The sequence below is a fragment of the Seriola aureovittata genome, chromosome 2 (assembly GCF_021018895.1).
Source record: "Seriola aureovittata isolate HTS-2021-v1 ecotype China chromosome 2, ASM2101889v1, whole genome shotgun sequence".
Lineage (NCBI taxonomy): Eukaryota > Metazoa > Chordata > Actinopteri > Carangiformes > Carangidae > Seriola > Seriola aureovittata.
In genome coordinates, this window is record NC_079365.1 from 11,604,720 (window position 1) to 11,623,284 (window position 18,565).

An 18,565-nucleotide genomic window follows, 5' to 3' on the forward strand; every position below is an offset into this window, starting at 1 on the left:
CACACACACACACACACACACACACACACACACACACACACACATACGGCCCGCCCTGGCTCCAATTATCTTCAAACACTTCTCTGGCACACGACCTTCGCAACATCCCCTCCTGATTGCACACAAATGTTATCCCAACCAAATTAGATTAATTAAAAATATTTGCAAAGCCACAAGAATGTTAAGCCCATAATTTAGACCCGGGGTGAAATATGTGTGAGTTGCATGCACAGCCAGAACACACACATGCTCATAGACGAACACATTTGCAAACACTGATTGATTTTTACTTCCACTGTGTGTCACAGGACTCAAGCCTGGAGACCTTGAGAGGAGAGATTGAATTTGAGTTTACATTTCTGAAATTATCAACAGGGATATTTAGACCATGGGCTGTTTATATCATAGTCAATGCTTATATTCAGATCAAACAGCTACAACTGCTGGATCAAACACCAAGTAGTGCTTTTTATTAATGCAGCACAGGCACTTTCCCTGAAGGAACCATTCAGGATGAAAACAACACTGAAATACCAACGACTGAGGCCATTAATCTTTCTCTCTCGTATTTCCTTCCTCCTCTCCCTTTTTCCATCCTTTTGCTCCCTGCAGGTGAATACTGGCAGAGTGTGAAGGATTCGGCCGCCACTGTGGATCTGTCCTACCTGCAAGCCCAGAGACGACGGCTGAGACGAGATTCGGACAGCGAGGCCGTCAGCGCCATCGCCGCATTGTCAATGGGATCTCTCATGTCTGACAGGTAAGGACGATGTTAGATAACTTCTGCTTTAACAAATTAAAACGCTGTACTTGATTTAACATTTAACATTTAAATCTTTCTCCTTCTCTCATTTATTAAGGAAACAGCCAGATAAACTGACAGAGAAAGGTGATTCTCTCTGAAGAAATATTCTCTTGACAGCTGCCTTCAACCAAGTCTCAATGGACACACACACACACACTCTCTCACACTCACTCACTCACACATGTACACACACACACAGAGCTATGCATTTGGACCATCAGTGGAACCAGATGTCCTCCTCAGTTCAACCACTGTATTCATCGCCTCACAGAAACTCCTCCACCTGCATTACTACTGGCTGCAGTACTACTGGATCAACCACTCTGATTCGAACACACACTGAGCAACAGCAGACCTGGACACCTGGACAACATTCATATTCTCATGACGCCTCCACAGGCTCTTCCTGAAGGGGATGTCACACACTGGACTGAGAGAAAGTTGAACAGAAAGACAGCCAGAGGCAGACTAATGAAGGATGTTCACTCCTGTAGCATTTGGAGCTGCCAGCATGACGTAGCATGAACACACAGCTCTGTGACTTTAAACATTCACCTTGTTAACGTCTCCCACGAGACCTGCGCGTGACCACTCGGACTGTTGTAACCTTGAAGCAGGGGGGCCAGAGGTCATCTCGGCTTACTGGAGCCAATCACTCAGAGCGGAAGGAGTCGTCCCCACAGGACGTGCCTGTGAAGGAGAGCAGACACATCCGCGCTGCACTTAAAACGTGTCCTGCTATGATGATGTCATTTGTCTGCAGCTGACAAAGATCCAATGAAGGAAAAGATCTTCTCTGATCTTTTTTTTTTTTGCACTGTACCGTTCTGTAATGGTAATGTGAAATAGAGAAGACGGATATTGACAATCAAACATCTCGTTTGCTCATATTTTGAATTAATTTGAATATTCATTCATTTGACCTATGACACACATTTCTGTGAATGTCAGCATGAGATTTTTTTTTTGTTTACGAATCCAGTAATCCAGAGTGAAGCTACAGTGAAGTCTGAGATACATATGTTTCATATTGTTTTGTATGTCCACATATTTTCTTAAATCTTTCTTCTTTTTTTTTTTCTTCTTCTTGGCCTGTCAGGCGAGCACATGCAGCAAGGCTCTAGATGGCTGCAGTTATTGTTATTGCTCGCGGACAGATGAAAGAAGACACATCAGAAGTGTATCTTAAATGTATAGACATACTGTAGTTTGTATCTGTGGCATTAGTCACAATGATGAGCTAATACCTCTAGTCACTGGAGCATCGATATCAGGGGAGAAAGTTGTCACTCTCAAAGAGATTTTATACATGTCAGCAAAGACAGAATTCACCCATGATGCCTCAGTGCAGCTTGACCACTCAGAAATGATTGTATATAAAAATGCAGATCACGTCTTCTCTGTCAGGAGGTTGATTTTGACATCTTGGATGAGACTCACATCCAAAGCCACATGGACTTTATGACAATCACACACACAAAGTGCACTTAAAATGCCCTCAGGATGGGAGGGTCAGAATGACTTTGGTCTTAAACTTTGAACTTTGATCTTGTTTGTTAAGTGGACCAGTGTTTCTACCTGTGGATGAGCATTCCTGCTGTATTTTGTAAATTTATTTTATACATTTCTTTCTTTTGTAACAAGGATAAAGTGAGCTGTCCTTTGTTCGTCATTTTAGAAGTGCTGTTCTGTTTATTGTCAGCAGGATGCTGGGATGTTTTGCTGCCCGGACCAAACAAGGACATTTTAGCAGTTAGGATGGAGCAATAATACTGAGATAGTTGAATATCCACACAATGCAATTGGACACAGGTTAAGCGCAACCAAAGTTTATGAGAACAATGTGCCGTCCCTGGACTGGCATGGCTTAAAGAACTTCAAAGACTTTGAAGAGTTTGTGAATGTTTCTTTTTTCTATCCAAACAGTTGAACAGCACCAAAAGCACAGGATGGATATATAAACAAATTCATTTCTCAAAAAAAAAACCTACATGACTTCTATTTATACTTTCAGATTCTGTCTTTGAAGTGCTCTTTGCATGTGTAACACACTTTTGATGGTGCTATAGGTTATTTTTTAATACAGTATGTTTGCTCTTTTTTTTTTCTTTCTTTATGTTGCGTGATGTATGTAACTCAAAGCCTGTCAAACCTTTGCTGATCTAATGCAAATGTGAAAACACATGGCAGTGAGAGAAAACGGAGCCGTCTCAGCTCCAGTCCTTCAGAGGAGCGTCACTTTACGTAGCGTCACGAGCACGTTCATGACAGTGACCTTACATATCTCATGTCTTATCTTTTGTCTTAATGACTTATTTTTGTATTTGATCGGAGAAAATTAATCCCATGCGTATGTAGAGACCAAATTATCAGCCCATGTGCCTTGAAGTATCAAGCTGACCAACCTGTATGAAGGTAGCATCAACAAACAGGATCTTAATTAAAACTGCAGGCCAAGTCCAGTTTTATCAGAACTGACTGATTTTTTTCTGTACAGTGTACATAATGACTTTATTTTGTTTTTTGTCTTTTTCTACCACTTTTGTTTCCAAAAAAGCCTTAATAAAGGTAAATTATATACATTTGAATAAGATTTATTGATTTATTTATTTCCAATGGCATTCTCTTTTGAACCTTGTTAATCTTGCATTATTTGATTGCAGCAAATTCCCCACAGCTTTCTCTCATATCTCATAGCTTGCCAACATGTCATGTATTATTCGCTTGATTATCAAAATATTGCACTTATATACAGCATCAAGAAAATATTTATTGTCCACAGGAGCCGACACGATAAAGATGACCAAAAGCAAATACAGAAGAAACATGAGCGAACAGCAATTAGACGAGTTATGGTTACAAATGATTCCTCTATACTGTGGCTGTAATCATCGTCACTTTGGCAAATTTTACAAGAAACTTTAGATTCTTTTTTTTTTTTTTTTTTTTTGCATCCTTTATTGAAAATAGTCAAGTTTGCAAAGCTATTTTTTAAAGCTACAGGAAATAGCAGACAAACACTGATTTAGCATTTTAAAATACAACTTTCTGCTACGCTCACTAATAACAGAAAAACTGAAGTAAAAAAATATCCCAATGTTGAGTAGTGATCAGTGGTTTAAGTCATTTTCCCATGGACATTTTACATTAAAGCCAAGTATAATGCATTAGCAGAGTTACAGTGTCCATACACCAAATTCACAAACAGATACACTTTAAAAAAAAAAAGTCCAAAATACACAGAAAGCTATCCAGTTACTACAGCACAACAAAGAAGAAGATCTGCGTCAGATTCCTCATGCTCTTCTTTTTCCCACGAGACGGGGTTTTGAGAGCCAGAACGATTAGCTTATTAGCATTTTAGCTGTAAACATTCATTGGCTGTGACCGCCCTCTAACCATCACTGTGCCATTATCATTAGTCATCTTAATGTCTGTCTGGCAGTGAGTCATCCGATGTGAAGAGTCGGGTGGATGATGGTTATCATGGTGTTACCCAAGGCACTCGAACCAGCAGCCATTTTGTTTCATTGTCACCGCAGGCCAGCTGTTTGTTTGTTTATTAGTTGGTTTGTTTTTTTCTTGTTTTCACCATTCAAAATGTTCAGCGCTTGACTGGACTGTCACGTCTCCTCAGCAGTGTTTCAGAAACACTCAGCGAAAACAGTTACAGACAAGAATATACATCTCAGTGTCATGAGTCGAGCACGTGTCCGGAGAAAGAGAAAAAAAGATTTTTTTTTAAGATAAAAAAAAAAAAAAAAAAGCGGGGATGGCTGGTGAGGCAGGAACAAATTTCTACTTTGAATGTTGAGAATTTTCCATTTGTGGGTTTTCTGCAGAGATGAGAAACACAGATGAGTTAACATCATTCAGCATAACACATTTCAGATAAGAAGACATGTATCAGTCTGAAGCGGTGGCGTAGGCCTGCATGTGCAAAAATAAAATAAAAAAATAAAAATCCAGTGAAAGTCTTTGAGTTGTGTGTTGGGGTTATAAAATCTGTGTACAAACAAACAAACACTTCTGTTTAGTGGAAAGTGGAAAAATGTCTACAGCTCTCTAACGTCAACTTCTCTTGTTTTAACAAGCAAACATTTCATCTGGCCCGCTCTCACTCCTCCTTAATGACACTGTGTTTTTCTGTGCTGAGAGAAACAACCGGTCCAGCAAACACGTATGTTTGTGGGTGTCGTCCCATCACATGACTTTCATTATGCCATAAAAGCATGAATGTGTTAATTGACAGAAAAGCTTTTTTTTTTTTTTTCCTATAATGGTAAAGCGGTCTTCTGTTTTATTCATCTGCTTTTTCTTTTTACAGAAAGTCAATCACTCTGCCTAGTTAGACAATCCTAAAGGTTTTCATATAATCAAACCTCATTTTTGATACTGCTTGTGGTCTGCATATTTTCAGCAGTAGCCATTCAATGTATTTACATTCAGTAATTGCCTCTCTGCACCCTAGTTTTTATTGGCGGCGTCTGCCAGTTCTGCCCTGGATTCAGATTGCCCACCTGAACATGAGGGATATTCGTTAAAAAAACAATTCTCTAGGTTTTTTTGGGAGCATTTCTTTTTATTTTACACTTTAAAAATGATTTGACCTTTTATTCTAAATCATAAATAAGTCTTTTTTTTGTTTGTTTCTGTGAATTGTACATGTGTGCGTGAATGTTTGACAGACCCTGATGCATTTTGAACTTCAGTTATGTGGCATTTTGTTGCCTACGTGTCAAACCAGAAGTCATTCCCCCATGGCCCTCTATCCCTGCAGCTGCCTGAGGAAGGCCAACACATACAAACAAGCACATATGCATGCAGTAGTCAAACACACACACATCAATACACACACACACTCACACACACAAAACCCTCCCACCTGCGCTCAGCTCATAGTTTGGCTCTCTAAAAATAAAGATGACTATCAGAAGCCACAACTTCTGGATGGGGCTTTTAAAAACGCAGATGAGCCGCAGAGGACTTTACATCTGGTCCCAAATCAGTCCAGAGTGAAAGCCAGAGATTTAATATGCACAGAAGAGCGTCCAACAGCTGGTCAGTCCAAACTGTAAAAGAAACACACACACACACACACACACGCACACACACACACACGCACACACATGGACGCAGCAGAGCCAGAGGTTCCGGCAGAGGAAAGAGCAGTGACAGGCATTTTGATTATAGTATAAACAGAAGGGAGAGTATTGTTTTTTTCCAACTCAAACAAAACAATCCTCTCATTCTGAAAGTCACATGCTGAGCCAGACACCCACATGTCATGAAATCATGCTCATCAAAATGCTCAGACCTGTCCGCAGTGCATTCATGTTAGTGTGTGTGCATGCTACAGCCTCTCAAGGAAAATACTTTTGGGCTTTTCTACACATAAAGCAGAAAATATAGAAGAAACTTGTATTTTTCCCTGAAGTACACTGATGGTGTGAAGTCGGGTAAAACCAATTATCTACCTATCTCCTCAGTACAAAAAAAAAAACTGTGTTGGAAAAATAACAGGAACACTTTGCAATTTACTGCCATCTAATTCATCAGCACAAATTACAGCCTGAGGAATTGCCACTGAATTAAATCACTGACTGAAAAAAAAATAGACACTTATTGTGAAGTGTTTTCATGATTATAGGGTTTTTCAGCTTACAGAAAACTTCAGAGGCTGCTGCTCAGCATTTTGATGACATCCTTGATATTCTGCACACTGTATTCACATGTAAGAGTGACAGACTGTGCAACGTTCATATATCTTCTTAAATGTGCTTGCTGTTTAAAAAAGAAAAAACACCACACACACACTCACACATGCATGCAGACTCTGTCTTTGAAGTTTGCCTGACTCTCTCTAACCTCATCTGCTCCTTTAGAATTGAATGTTCAGGTCAGTACCAGGCCTCAGGTTTCTGGCACTTTCTGCGGCAGCCCCTGCAGAGCTGATGACAACAGGCAGAGCAGGCAAAGTGGTGGGTAATAACTACCGCGTTGTGTTCAAGGACATTCGGCTCCACGTGCTGGGGCCTTGGCTTTCCATCCACAGCGCTGACTGGAGCCCTCGACGTCTGCTGCAGAGGCCGCTGGAGGTTTGATAATAGCGCAGAGCGGAACACCTGGAGTGTGCACATGGCCGGCGGCTGCATGTGTGTGTGTGTGTGTGCGTGTGTGTCTGGACAGTGTAATGTATAGGATGTTGTACTTGTAGTATTATGTGTGAGTCACTGATTCCTGCACAGTGTATAATGTGCTTGTAATCTGCTCACAGAGCTGTGTGTGTCTGTTTGTTATATGTTTACCTTGACCTGTCATCTAGCTGATCAAAGGTGTGTATTCCTTCCAGCATAGCAACACACAGTCATCTCTACACGGTCTCTGCACCTTGTCACCTACCAACTCGTCACTCTTTTTGCATTAAATACTTATAATTTATGTTGGCATTTTATTTTGAAGGACTTCCTAGATGCCTCCTTGCAGAAATGTAACTCTAAGTCTTATCAAACTAAAACCAGGAGATGAGTGAGATAAAATCGCTGAAACAACATCTGTAAGCATATTCCTGTTTACTAATCTACAGATGTGTTCAGATAGAAACACACGCACGCACGCACACACACACACACACACACACACACACATACACACACACACACACACAGACACACACACACATACACACACACACACACACACACACACACACACACACATACACACAGACACACACACACACACACACACAGACACACACACACACACACACACACACACATACATGCACAAGCTAATTAAAGCCCACTACAAACACATACACACAAATACACACCAGTGCATATGCACATGCACATGCGCTGACACACACAGGCCCATGTGCCTGACCCTAACCCTGGTACACACACCTTCCTAATACCTCACAACTGTTTCCAATCTAAAGGTTCCTGCTTGTCTGGGCCCCGGCGGGGCCTGATTGCACGATACAAGATCCTGAGGAGAGAGGGCAAGGCTGCAGGGAGAGAGAGAGAGCAAGAGAGAGAGAGAGAGAGAGAGATGTGCCCACACTTTTTTTTCACCCTCCCTTTCTTTTCCTCCTTTCATGCTGTACCTGTGCAGGAATCTGGTGTCTGTTAAAACGGCTGAAAAAAAACAGACCCTGTGTGAAGTCGATCCCACAGATTCTGGAGGAAAACATTTGTCTTAAATACATCAGAGGTCTGTCAAACACTGGAGCAGCACAGTTTAGATTACCATGATAATGTGCTGTTAGTTCGTTTTAGTTAATAAAGTGAAATAACCAAGGCGCTCAGAGAAGCTCTGTGTAAATCTATACTCTACCTTTGATTAGGTTTGAGCTAAGTCGTTGCATTTATCGTGCCAAGTCTTGTTGTTCATGTTATTTGTTGAGGCCCTGGCTTCAGTGTTGTCACTGTGGGGAAACATATTTTTAAAGAGGAGTCGTTCCTGTAAATCAGTGTTTGGGATCAATGGAGGTTTATTCTTGATGTTTAAAGAGAGAAAGGTTCATAAACGTGTAGGCAGAGGTTTGCTCGTAAATTAAATGTGTGAAGAGAATTCACAGAATTTACAGACATTTGTTTTATGTCTTTTTACTAATGTTTAATACTTTGCAATCTGATTTTAAAATGACTTATTATATCTCATTTGTTGATCACTTTTTTAATTTTTAAAATGTAATATGACGCATTTTGTTTTGCAGTCTGACATGATAGATTAACTGTATATTACGAGTTAAGTTTGTTTGAATCTGGTCTTTACTGTTTCCAATATGTCTAGATGACTTTTATTTGACAAGAATGGTCTCCTGAGATGGAGAACTTTTTTTCTTGCAACATTCCCACCCAAAATGGCAGAATAATTTACACCAGCTGACACAGACCCAGTGCTTGATTTATGTGAAAACTTTGTGTTGTCTGAGCAACATAACATTTATGTTTAATGTAACAACAAACAACTAAACATCAGCAATTCAACAATTCACAGCACATTATTACACTTTACAAAATAAAAACGTTGAGCAGTTGTAGTGATCAGCGAACAATTGAAAATAATTTTGTTTCATAGAATTGTTGGAGATAAGTTATAACTTATTCTCATTTTTATTCAATTAACTGAAAGACAAGTCTTTTTCTAAAATATTATGGAACACATTTTTTTCATATTAGCAAAGAAATTTTGAATTTAAAAAACTAAAACTCCACAAATTGAAAAAGACGCCATTTCTTTGGAGGTTTTTTATAATTTGTTCATAGATACATTTCATTTCACTTTATTCACAGTTTTTGTTTCCCTGTTGAACTTTATAGATGCTCACATATTAATTCACTTCAGTGCAGCATTTTCTCACAATGAATTATAAAGTTAAAATTTAGAGCATTTATGGATTGTAATTGTTTGTGCTTTTAATCTATTTTCAATAAGATTCCTTTGAACAAATGAGCAGTACACATTTGTGGATACTTTTTATTTAATCTTATTTTGTTTGTTGTTATTTATTTGTTGAGCTGAAAGGCTAATGTAAAATACTGTACTGAAGAACTCTTGTTTTAACTATTTTGAACGTGAAAATAAAGACCAACACAGATTGTTCATGTCCATGTGCTGGTGATATGGAGAACACAGAAGTGCGTGTTTGTATTTATGATTTCTGTATCTGTTCTTGAATGTATCTGCACAACACTATGTATTGTGTGTGTGTGTGTGTGTGTGTGTGTGTGTGTGTGTGTGTGTGTGTGTGTGTGTGTGTGTGTTTGTAAGTTGTGTCCATACCTGAGGGGCTGCAGTGGAGCGTCTTGTTGCACTGGACTAAACTGTGGGACCGACAGGGGAAGTGGAAACAATGGAGGGAAACAGAGTGAACTGCAAGAGGTTTTAGTTGCACATAACCCAACTATGGATTTTAGTGGATGTTAATGGAGTGAAACATTATGGAGCACTGAGACTGAGCAGAGTGAGAAATGTATGCAAAGGTTTGAGATGAAAAGATAAAGATCAGACCAGAAGACATGAATTCAGAGGTTCAGAGGTCAGGAAATGGCGTAAACACAGACAGAGGCGGTGGGGTGGAGATGTGGACACGAGAGGATTTAGGAGAAAAGTTTGAGGGGGTCCTAGTGGCTAGTAGACATGGCCCAGGCCCCCTCCATCCTCCAGACAGAGAAGGCGTAGCTGAGTCTTTCGTGGGCCAGGTAGTTGCAGCTGGCCAGCTTGGCGTCCATCTCGTCACTCTGCAGCACCTGGTAGAGGAAGTCGATGTAGCGCGAGGCTAGCTTCAGGATCTGGATCTTGCTCAGCTTGTCTGAAGGTAGCGTGGGGATGATCTTGCGTAGAGAGGCGAAGGCGTCGTTCAGAGACTGAGTGCGTTGACGCTCTCGCACGTTGGCTATGACGCGCTGAGAGTGGAGGTCCTCGAAGGGCTGCTCTGGCCTGGGGCCCAGCGACGTTGGGGCCAATGACACGACTGTGGAAGGGCTCTTCTTCAACCTCTTCGGTCCAGACGGCAGCTGGCTGTTGGGGCTGCCGGTGCTGCTCTCCTCTGCCTGACCGAGGCTGTCCTTCTTGGGGTAAGGGGAACGTTTTCGGTTTCCTGTTTGAAGGGTCTTCTTCGATCCCCTCTCCAGCTCTTCTTCGCTGGCCCCCAGCCCTCCTTCAGGGGAGTTGGTGCAGGACACCTCTTCTCTCATTGTACCGTCCACAAAAGACTTTCTACACTCCACTGCAGAAACAGGACGTCGTACGGCTCTTTTTTTCACCTGCTTACCCCTGCTGATAGCTTCAACAAACCTGAGCTTGACAAGCTTGTGCAACAAAACTCTGGTCCTCCGTCAAACAAAGTTACGGCTGCTGAAGCTCCATCGGATTGGACGTTGCTCTGGCTGTCCTGTTTCCCCGGTTACCTTGTTAAATTTCTCACTTTCACATTCCCCTCTCAACCTGGCAGACAGAACAACAACAAACCATCTGACAGGCAGGTCCACCTCTACCTCTTTTATACCCAAACACTAACCCGGGGCCTGCGAGTACTTTTCATTGGCTCCACGGACTTCCAGAGGGCGTGATCCGGCCTGAGACAGGCAGGAAAGCAGGAAGTGAATGTTATCTGGGCGGGCGATAGAGTAAGGGGGTAAGTGGCGCTCTCAGCCAATAAGAAGTGCTGTGTCTAATGTTGCAGAGATGTCTGAGGCTTTATGGGTTCCAGATTTGGGCTGGAGCGTCAGTCCACATGCAGCCTCGTGTCTGCATTCTCGTTCATCAATTCGTTATCAGTACAGAAATCAGTCTAAGCCTTTTATTTCCATCAGCCATGAGTATTAGCTTTAATGCTGACTACTCTTTATATGATATTTTCATAATTACACATTCTTAACACCAAATTTTACAACAAGTGTGCAACGTAACAATCATAAATCATAGGAGCTGATGTAGTGCTAAACGTTTTTCATTTCTCCTTAACATGAGAACAACTGAGTTCGCACTAACGTTTCTCTGCCACGATCCTTACTATGCTGATAAACCAAACACTATAAAAACAAATCTGTTAAACCATGGAACCACAACGCTGACCAAGTCAATGAAAATAATGCAGATTAAAAGCCCAAGGGAGGATTTATGGGTTATATATTGCACTTACTGGTGTGGAATTTACATTTATAAATGACATAAATTCTACATTTTGCCATGACAGATGGTAAAGTCCTGCAAATCAAAAAAAAGATTGTTCATAAATCTGTTTGGCCGCAGCAACTTTAAGCAGATCTGAGAGAAAATGTGAGCTTGTGAAAGCATGCATCCTGGAAAGAATTTCACAAGATGAGTTTTTTCCTGACACATCATTGTCTCTGAGACACTCATGTACAATGAATTACCAAAACACCACTCTCAACAGCAGACCAGTGTTTGTTTTAGAAAAAGTTCTTAATGAATAAACACCTCCAATATCACTGCTGACGTCAGCTGTCCTTCTCCTCTGTGGTGGATCAGGAAGGGAGCGCAGACAGGACCCTAAATAACCCCTGACCTCAGTGGCCCAGTGACCTCAGTCTGCAGAGGTGAGAGAGCACCTAATTGTGCCATCCATGGCCTCGAGGCAGAGCCGACACATGTTCCACCTTCACACGGTGAGCCCATCTGGGTCTGCAGCCACTTAAACACATTTTCTACACGTTTGCAGTCATGACACAGCGGGCAGGTTCTTCTTGAGAAAATGACAATGTGCAGCTCATGTTTGTTCAATCTGACCTCGGACAACAAAGGTAAAACAATCCAAGGATTGAACAAATGACTAAGTCTTGCGTAAATCTACCATCAAATCCCAATCAGTTTCCCAACATTGTGTCCATTTATATCTTCATGCGTCACAACATGCGTGACTCATGTGTGGATCACTGCAGAGAAATCTTGTGGGGAGTTTTCCGCTGCTCTAAGTTTGCAGAAATTTTGTACTTTTTGATGACAGCATAGTTAATAGAAGCCTTTAAATTTGAATACTTCTAAACATATCTTTGTGGAAGAGTCATTACATCCTTCATGTTTCCAAAACCGATTTGAATTCAGTCGCTGTCCTGAGATGTTACTATGTGAAGACGCGGAGAGGCATTCTACCAGAAACTGGTATTATTTACCAACAAACCTTTCATGAGTTGTAACTAAATCTCATATGATTCTCCACACGCTGCTTGACAGCTTCTAGCCAACAATTTGGGTGTGATTGCTGCAGCATTTGAAGGGCCGTATGTGCAGAGAGCGGTTCAGAAGATTTTTGATGAGCCCCGTGATTGCACTGGTTTACATTTCATTCAGAGAGCGACGTTGAACGGAAAGTAGCTTGATCCCAGTTGGGTTCAATCAACTCAGAAGAAAAAAAAAATTCATCTGGCCATCAAAGCAAGCCCGTGGACAGAGACAATGAATTATACGAGGTTGTATTTACATAACAAGCCAAGTCAGCTCCAGGATTAACTGGTATTAGAACCAGGGCTTATTGGGAGCTCTGGTGGAGACAGCGGAGGGACAGGAAAGTCATTGTTGCTGAGGCTAATCTCGGGAGCTGCCGCTTACCTTTTAGAGAAAGCGTGGCTGTGTGCCACCATCATGGAAAAAATGAGCTAACGAAGCGAGTTGGCCAACAGGAATGTCGTGGCACATAGGAGAACAGAAGGGGAGAAAAAAGAGAGAGGGAGAGAGAGAGAGAGAGAGAATGGGAGAAGAATGGGAAAAGGGGAAAAGAAAAGGAGAAGAAAGGAGAGGGAGAAAAGGGGGGGAAAGTGAGGCTGTCCAAACAGAACCAGATGCAGGAGTGTGGAGGCTCGTTTGATCTCTGTCCTCATAAGCTGATTGATGTTGCACATTTCATTTCCTTGTCAGAGTCTTGACATAATGTTTCACTAAACACTCAGGTCCTGCTCTCCTCTTCATTTTATTTCCATGGGGGTCGTAATTTACCCTTTCTGGAGCTGAAAACAGATCATACACATATCAATATATATCAATATATATACGCTTACACATACACACAGGGGGTTGGAGGTTGGATATCAAAGAAGTATGTATTGTCTATTTCTGTCTCTACACCATATGGTTTGGTCCTGACTGAAATACAGCACTGAAAAGCGGCCATGTTGAATCTTTGAAGTTCAGAAAAAAAAAAGTTTCTTTAAGTTCGTAATGCAGTCAGTTCAATTACCGTCATACACCAAAAGGTCGAAGCTCTGCGGTGACGTACTCAGCTGGTAGGAGAGCAGCGGGATGACCAATCATAACTGATGTGTTTGGAAATCCACGCTGGCTCAACAAAAGGAGCCAATCATTAAATTCCCCCTCACCTTCACCCTGGGAGTTTCTTCACCCTCCCGGCTGCCGTTATTAATGTTTGCACACAGCGCACTACGCCCTCTCCCCCCATCGTACCCATCCTTCCACTGCTCCATCCCTCCCTAGGAGCCTATAGTGGCACAAAGGCAGACATCTGGGACCCATTTCCCCCCTGGAGAAGCCCTTCCTGTGGGGTATCCACTTAGAGGGGTTCGGGAGGAGCGTGATGGGGGAGTTGGGGGTGGGGGGTGGGGGGTGGGGAGCCGAGGGGTGAAGGTGCATGCTAGGTGGGGGTTAGTGTGGATGGAACTGGGTGGGGTGAAAGGGGGGCAGACGTCTTGCAAACTAATGAGCACAATGTTTTTTGTTTTGAACAGAATCAAGTCTTCACCTGCCTTTTCTGGTTGATGGTCAGTTAAATTAAAGGAATATTTCAACATTTTGCAAAATACTCATATTCACTCTTTTTTGCCAAGAGCTGGATGAGAAGATTTATACCACTCCAAACTTTGTTCGCTAAATATAAAGCTACAGCCAACAGCTGGTTAGCTTAGATTAGCATAAAGACTGGAAACACAGGGAAACAGTTAGCCTGGCTCTATCAGAATGTAACAAAATCCACCAACCAGCACCTCTAAAATTCACCTACAGAAAAGTGTAAAAACGACCATTTACACTTTTATACTACACACTGGACCATCTGTTTCTCCCTGTTTACAGTGTGTACGCTGAGCTAAGTTAGCCAGCTGCTAGCTATAATCATATTTACCGTACAAACATGAAAGCAGCAAAGATCTTCTCATCTAAAAGAAAGTGAATATTCAGATTTCAACTCCTACTCCAAGTTGTATTACATCACTAATATTTCAGCATGGACGAGATGTCCTTAAAGGCCCTGAGAACTAATTTTCTTAATTAGCTTTTTCCTAGGTTTCTAGCTTTCTGCCAAAGTTGTCTGACAAAGTTTTAGTTATTTCACAAGAGGGATTTCTGTCTTTTTTTCTCTGCTTTACTGGTTTGAGCTGGAAACCAGTGATAAACTGTAGCTCTGTGAATCAATCACAGTATTTGAGTGAAAATGTAATTTTGCAGGTTGCAAGGTTTTTTTTTTTGTTTGTTTTTTTTTTAACATTTCCATAGGCTTTTAAATTGGATAAAAAGGAAATTTGACAATCTACAGTTCCATCAACTGACAAGCTCTGTCTGATGAGGTGATGCTGATGAAGATCATGTGATATTATCGAAAGCTGTAGAACAGTCACTAAAGAGATCTTGAAGGGTGACAGTTTTGTCAGATGCCTGTAACATATGTGTTTTTCACATTGAAAAGCACAATTTTGCATTAAAAACACTTCCTTCCCCCACTGTGTGTAAGCCTGTATTATTCTTGTTTAGCTGTGATTTATCTTCTCGCATTAGGCCGTAATTTATCATAATATTTAGTGCTCATGCTTCCTTCGAATGTCCCTGCTTTCATGTGTAATTTAGCCAATATCCTGCTCTGGCTCTGATTACAGCATTTAAGTCCTGGGGTCCATCCATGGCACATTACAAACAGTCCCAATGGAGCTCACAGCTGAGCTGGGGATACAGCATGCTGGGCTGGTGTAAACTGAGCAGCAGGTTAGGCTGATGAAGACTCGTATGGCTCATCATGGGACGTCCAGGGAAGATCAGTGCATGATGTTTCAGTGTTACCTGACCGATTTTAAGTCATTAATGAAAACAACTTTTGAGTTGCCAAGTGCCCCAAAAGGTTTACACCTTACTTTAAGTCCCCCTGTTCAGCATTTGTAAGCAGTATAAAAAAAACATATATAGGGATATTTTAAGTGTTTTATTGATCATGATTCATCATCATCATGGATCCTGATGATATGATCAACAATTCTAACTTCTCCTACGATGTCAAATTTTACATCATTAGAATATGTGATGTTAATCATTTTATGTTTATACACCAGCCTCCACCTATGGGCAGCCACAGGAGAGGTCATAGTTTCTAACAAATACATTAAAGCTGCTTAAAACTACATTTTAATGTGTAAACCATTAAATGTTTACATACTGCTCATAAGTCTTTTTATGTTTTTAAATAAAATGTTGTTGGTGTTTACTCTTTCTTTTTGGTAGTAATGTCGTTATAAATATCAACATGTCATTAACAAATGTTTAATAAGTAATTAATAGACGGGCTCCACATCCTCCTGCAACTCTTTCCAGACGGTAAGTGGTCATACGGCTCAATCAGTCACAACCTGGCAACCCAAAAGTTCTTCTTATCAAAAATCATATGATCATAAAGTAGCAGTAAATTATTTATTAACCATTAACACAGCCATTAGACTGGCCACAGCTCTTTATAAAGTGGTTTCTTATTAGAAGTGGTGCCCAAGTTTCTGTATGAAGTTTTTCAGTAACAACATAAAACAATTAAACAACATACATTAAACATCATGTTATAAACAAGCAGTAATGTCAGATAAAAGCATCGACCTTTGTGTGTTTATCAGAATCCGTTCGATAAACGTAAAACTGCTCTCAGTGAAAGTTCATCCTGCTGAGTCTAATCAGCCAGGCAGGAAGACAAAGATGTTATCCAGCACTATATATAGAAAATCATCACATGAAAGTCATAAAGTCGACTGCTGACTCAGCTGCTCAGATTCAACATGTTAGGTTTACTTTCTTTGTAAACACTAATAAGACTTTCAGTGAGTCAGCAGATCAGAGCAGACCACGTGTCCACTCGGCTTGGAAAATCCTGTTTCAGCGTGAACTTCAGAGATGAGCTTATCAAGCCACAAGACTATTGCTGAGCCTTCATAAAGCCTTGTGCACCTGAACAATGACAACAGGAAAAAGAGAGAGGGAGATGATGATGATGATGATGATGATGATGATGATGATGATGATGATGATGATGATGATGATGATGATGGCGATGATGATGATGATGGCCATTCACCATATGTGAAATATATATTCATAATAAGGTCAACCAAACATCACCGGGGGATTGCAGTTTATCAGAATATCTGGAAATTAAAATAGCGATCAGACACCTTTTTGGCCCTACGTGAACAAGGCTCCTTGTAAGAAAACCTCACACCACAAATCATTTTCTTTACATAAGGATCATGGCAGGCAGTCAAACGCTGCTGTCTTCAACCTCACACTTTAAAACGCTGGCTACTGGAGGCAGTGTCAATCTGGGATCTGCAGGATTAGACACTATCACGCATCCAGTCCTGTCAAACGGACAGTGCAGCACAGTCTGCAAGGTAGAGAGGAGTGCTGCGTTTCTACAACAGAGCTGTTGCATTAGAAACATCAACAGAGCCGGCTTCAAAGGGGAACGCCTTCACATTGAATCAATCCCCACTTCCATTAGATTACATGACCTTACCAAAGTTACATTGCGCTAACGTTTCTTTATGGTTTCTCAAATCCCTCGCTCTGGTTCTGGTTCCCCCTGTGAAGCCACTTCAAACAGCCTCTGCCATGGCATATCCCTTTGTGCTCTAAAACAGCAAATATGTGTCTCTCTAAAATGTTTCAGATGCGAGCTCGCAGTGGTCCCAGAGGCACAGGCAGCATCGCACACAGAAATGCAAGAATCAGAGAGGGGAAAACAATAGCTGAGTGCAAAGGTAGAGCATCTACTGTGCTGTCAACAGGCAGGAGTCTGACTGACTGATGAGTGATGGGAGATGATGATACAGAGATGCAGAGAAACAGGGGAAAGGAAAGGGAAAGAAAAAGCAAATAGTGTGGGAGAAATGCTGCAGCAGTAAATCAATGTGGTAATAGGAGAGACGGGAGGGGAGGGGGGCTGCAAAGGTCTAGAAACATATGTTTCAGTTTGTAAATAAAACAGTAAATTGCTATGGATATTGCTTAAATATCTGTGGGCTTTGTACCACGCTTTGCGGAAGTTCCTCGGAAATCATTCTGGGACTGCCTTCTTAAAATGCCAAAGCGGCTTCTTAATGTCAAAGAGGCCATCTGGTTCTCGACCAATTCAAGATGTTTGCTTTTCATTTAGCTTTTTTCCCTCCTGACGCTTCTTTTTTTAGATCAAATGTTTCATTTTTGTATTATTAATACCAATGTTCATATTTCGCAATTGAAAATGTTAGCCAGCACGCACCACAGACACGAAGCTGTGAATCCCTCTTCAATTTTTATCAGTTCTCAAAAGTAACAAAATGAGTATTTCCAGTTTAAGCTGCTTCATACAGCGACACTAGTTTACAATACATTAAACTACTCAAAATTATATAACGTAGTTAAAATAAACCACAAAAATAAAATACTGCTTTTGCAATAATGCATCATTATCAATAATAGTAATAATAATAGTAAAGTAGTGCAAGATAATACTCTGGCATTTTGTTGCATAAGGAGTACTTTTACTTCTTGATACTTTTACATGTAATAAATATATTGATAGTATGGTATAGTTACTTTGACATGAATAAAAGATCTTGATGCTTTCTTCACCACTGCTTATTTATAACCCGATGATAAACTGCACCACAGAGTGTTTACAGCTGTGGTGGAGGAACTATTCAAATCTGTTAAAGGAGTAAAAGTATAATACCATACTATGAAAATATCAAATATCACATCATGAGTCCTGCATTCAAAACTGAAGTAAAAGAAGAATTAGCAATGAAGTGGACTTATAGTTCCAAAAGTGAAAGTACTAATTATGCAGACAGGCCCCTGTTAGTGTTGTGATATCATATTATTGGATCATTATAATTTATGCATGTAAGAAGTAAGTCAGTGCTGCAGGTGGTCGAGGTGAAGTAAAATTTGAACTGCTTCATATCTTCATATTGTGTCAGGTAGTCTGCACCATTTTTATTTGCAGCATATCTTAAATATGGACGATATTTTTGGTATGTAAAATATTGA

The 18,565-nt window shown here is 40.8% G+C and overlaps 2 protein-coding genes across 4 annotated transcripts in view; one reads left to right on the plus strand and one right to left on the minus strand.

Annotated features, from left to right (window-relative positions):
* Positions 1–3,396, plus strand: part of LOC130182938 (histone deacetylase 7-like) — a 41,511-nt gene extending 38,115 nt beyond the window's left edge. For all 3 annotated transcript variants that reach the window (XM_056398165.1, XM_056398174.1, XM_056398182.1), the window contains exons 24-25: positions 613–760; positions 861–3,396. In XM_056398165.1, coding sequence (XP_056254140.1) covers positions 613–760; positions 861–903 — 191 coding nt within the window. In that variant the 3' untranslated portion in view covers positions 904–3,396. The remainder of the gene's footprint in view (positions 1–612; positions 761–860) is intronic.
* A 78-nt stretch (positions 3,397–3,474) lies between these two features.
* On the minus strand, positions 3,475–10,773 carry LOC130182960 (twist-related protein 2-like). Its single transcript, XM_056398203.1, has 2 exons — positions 9,599–10,773; positions 3,475–4,641 (listed from the first exon to the last, which is right to left on the minus strand). Exon 1 carries the CDS (start codon positions 10,510–10,512, stop codon positions 9,940–9,942), a length of 573 nt encoding a protein of 190 aa, XP_056254178.1. The 5' UTR covers positions 10,513–10,773; the 3' UTR covers positions 3,475–4,641; positions 9,599–9,939.
* Between the last annotated feature and the right edge of the window lie 7,792 nt (positions 10,774–18,565).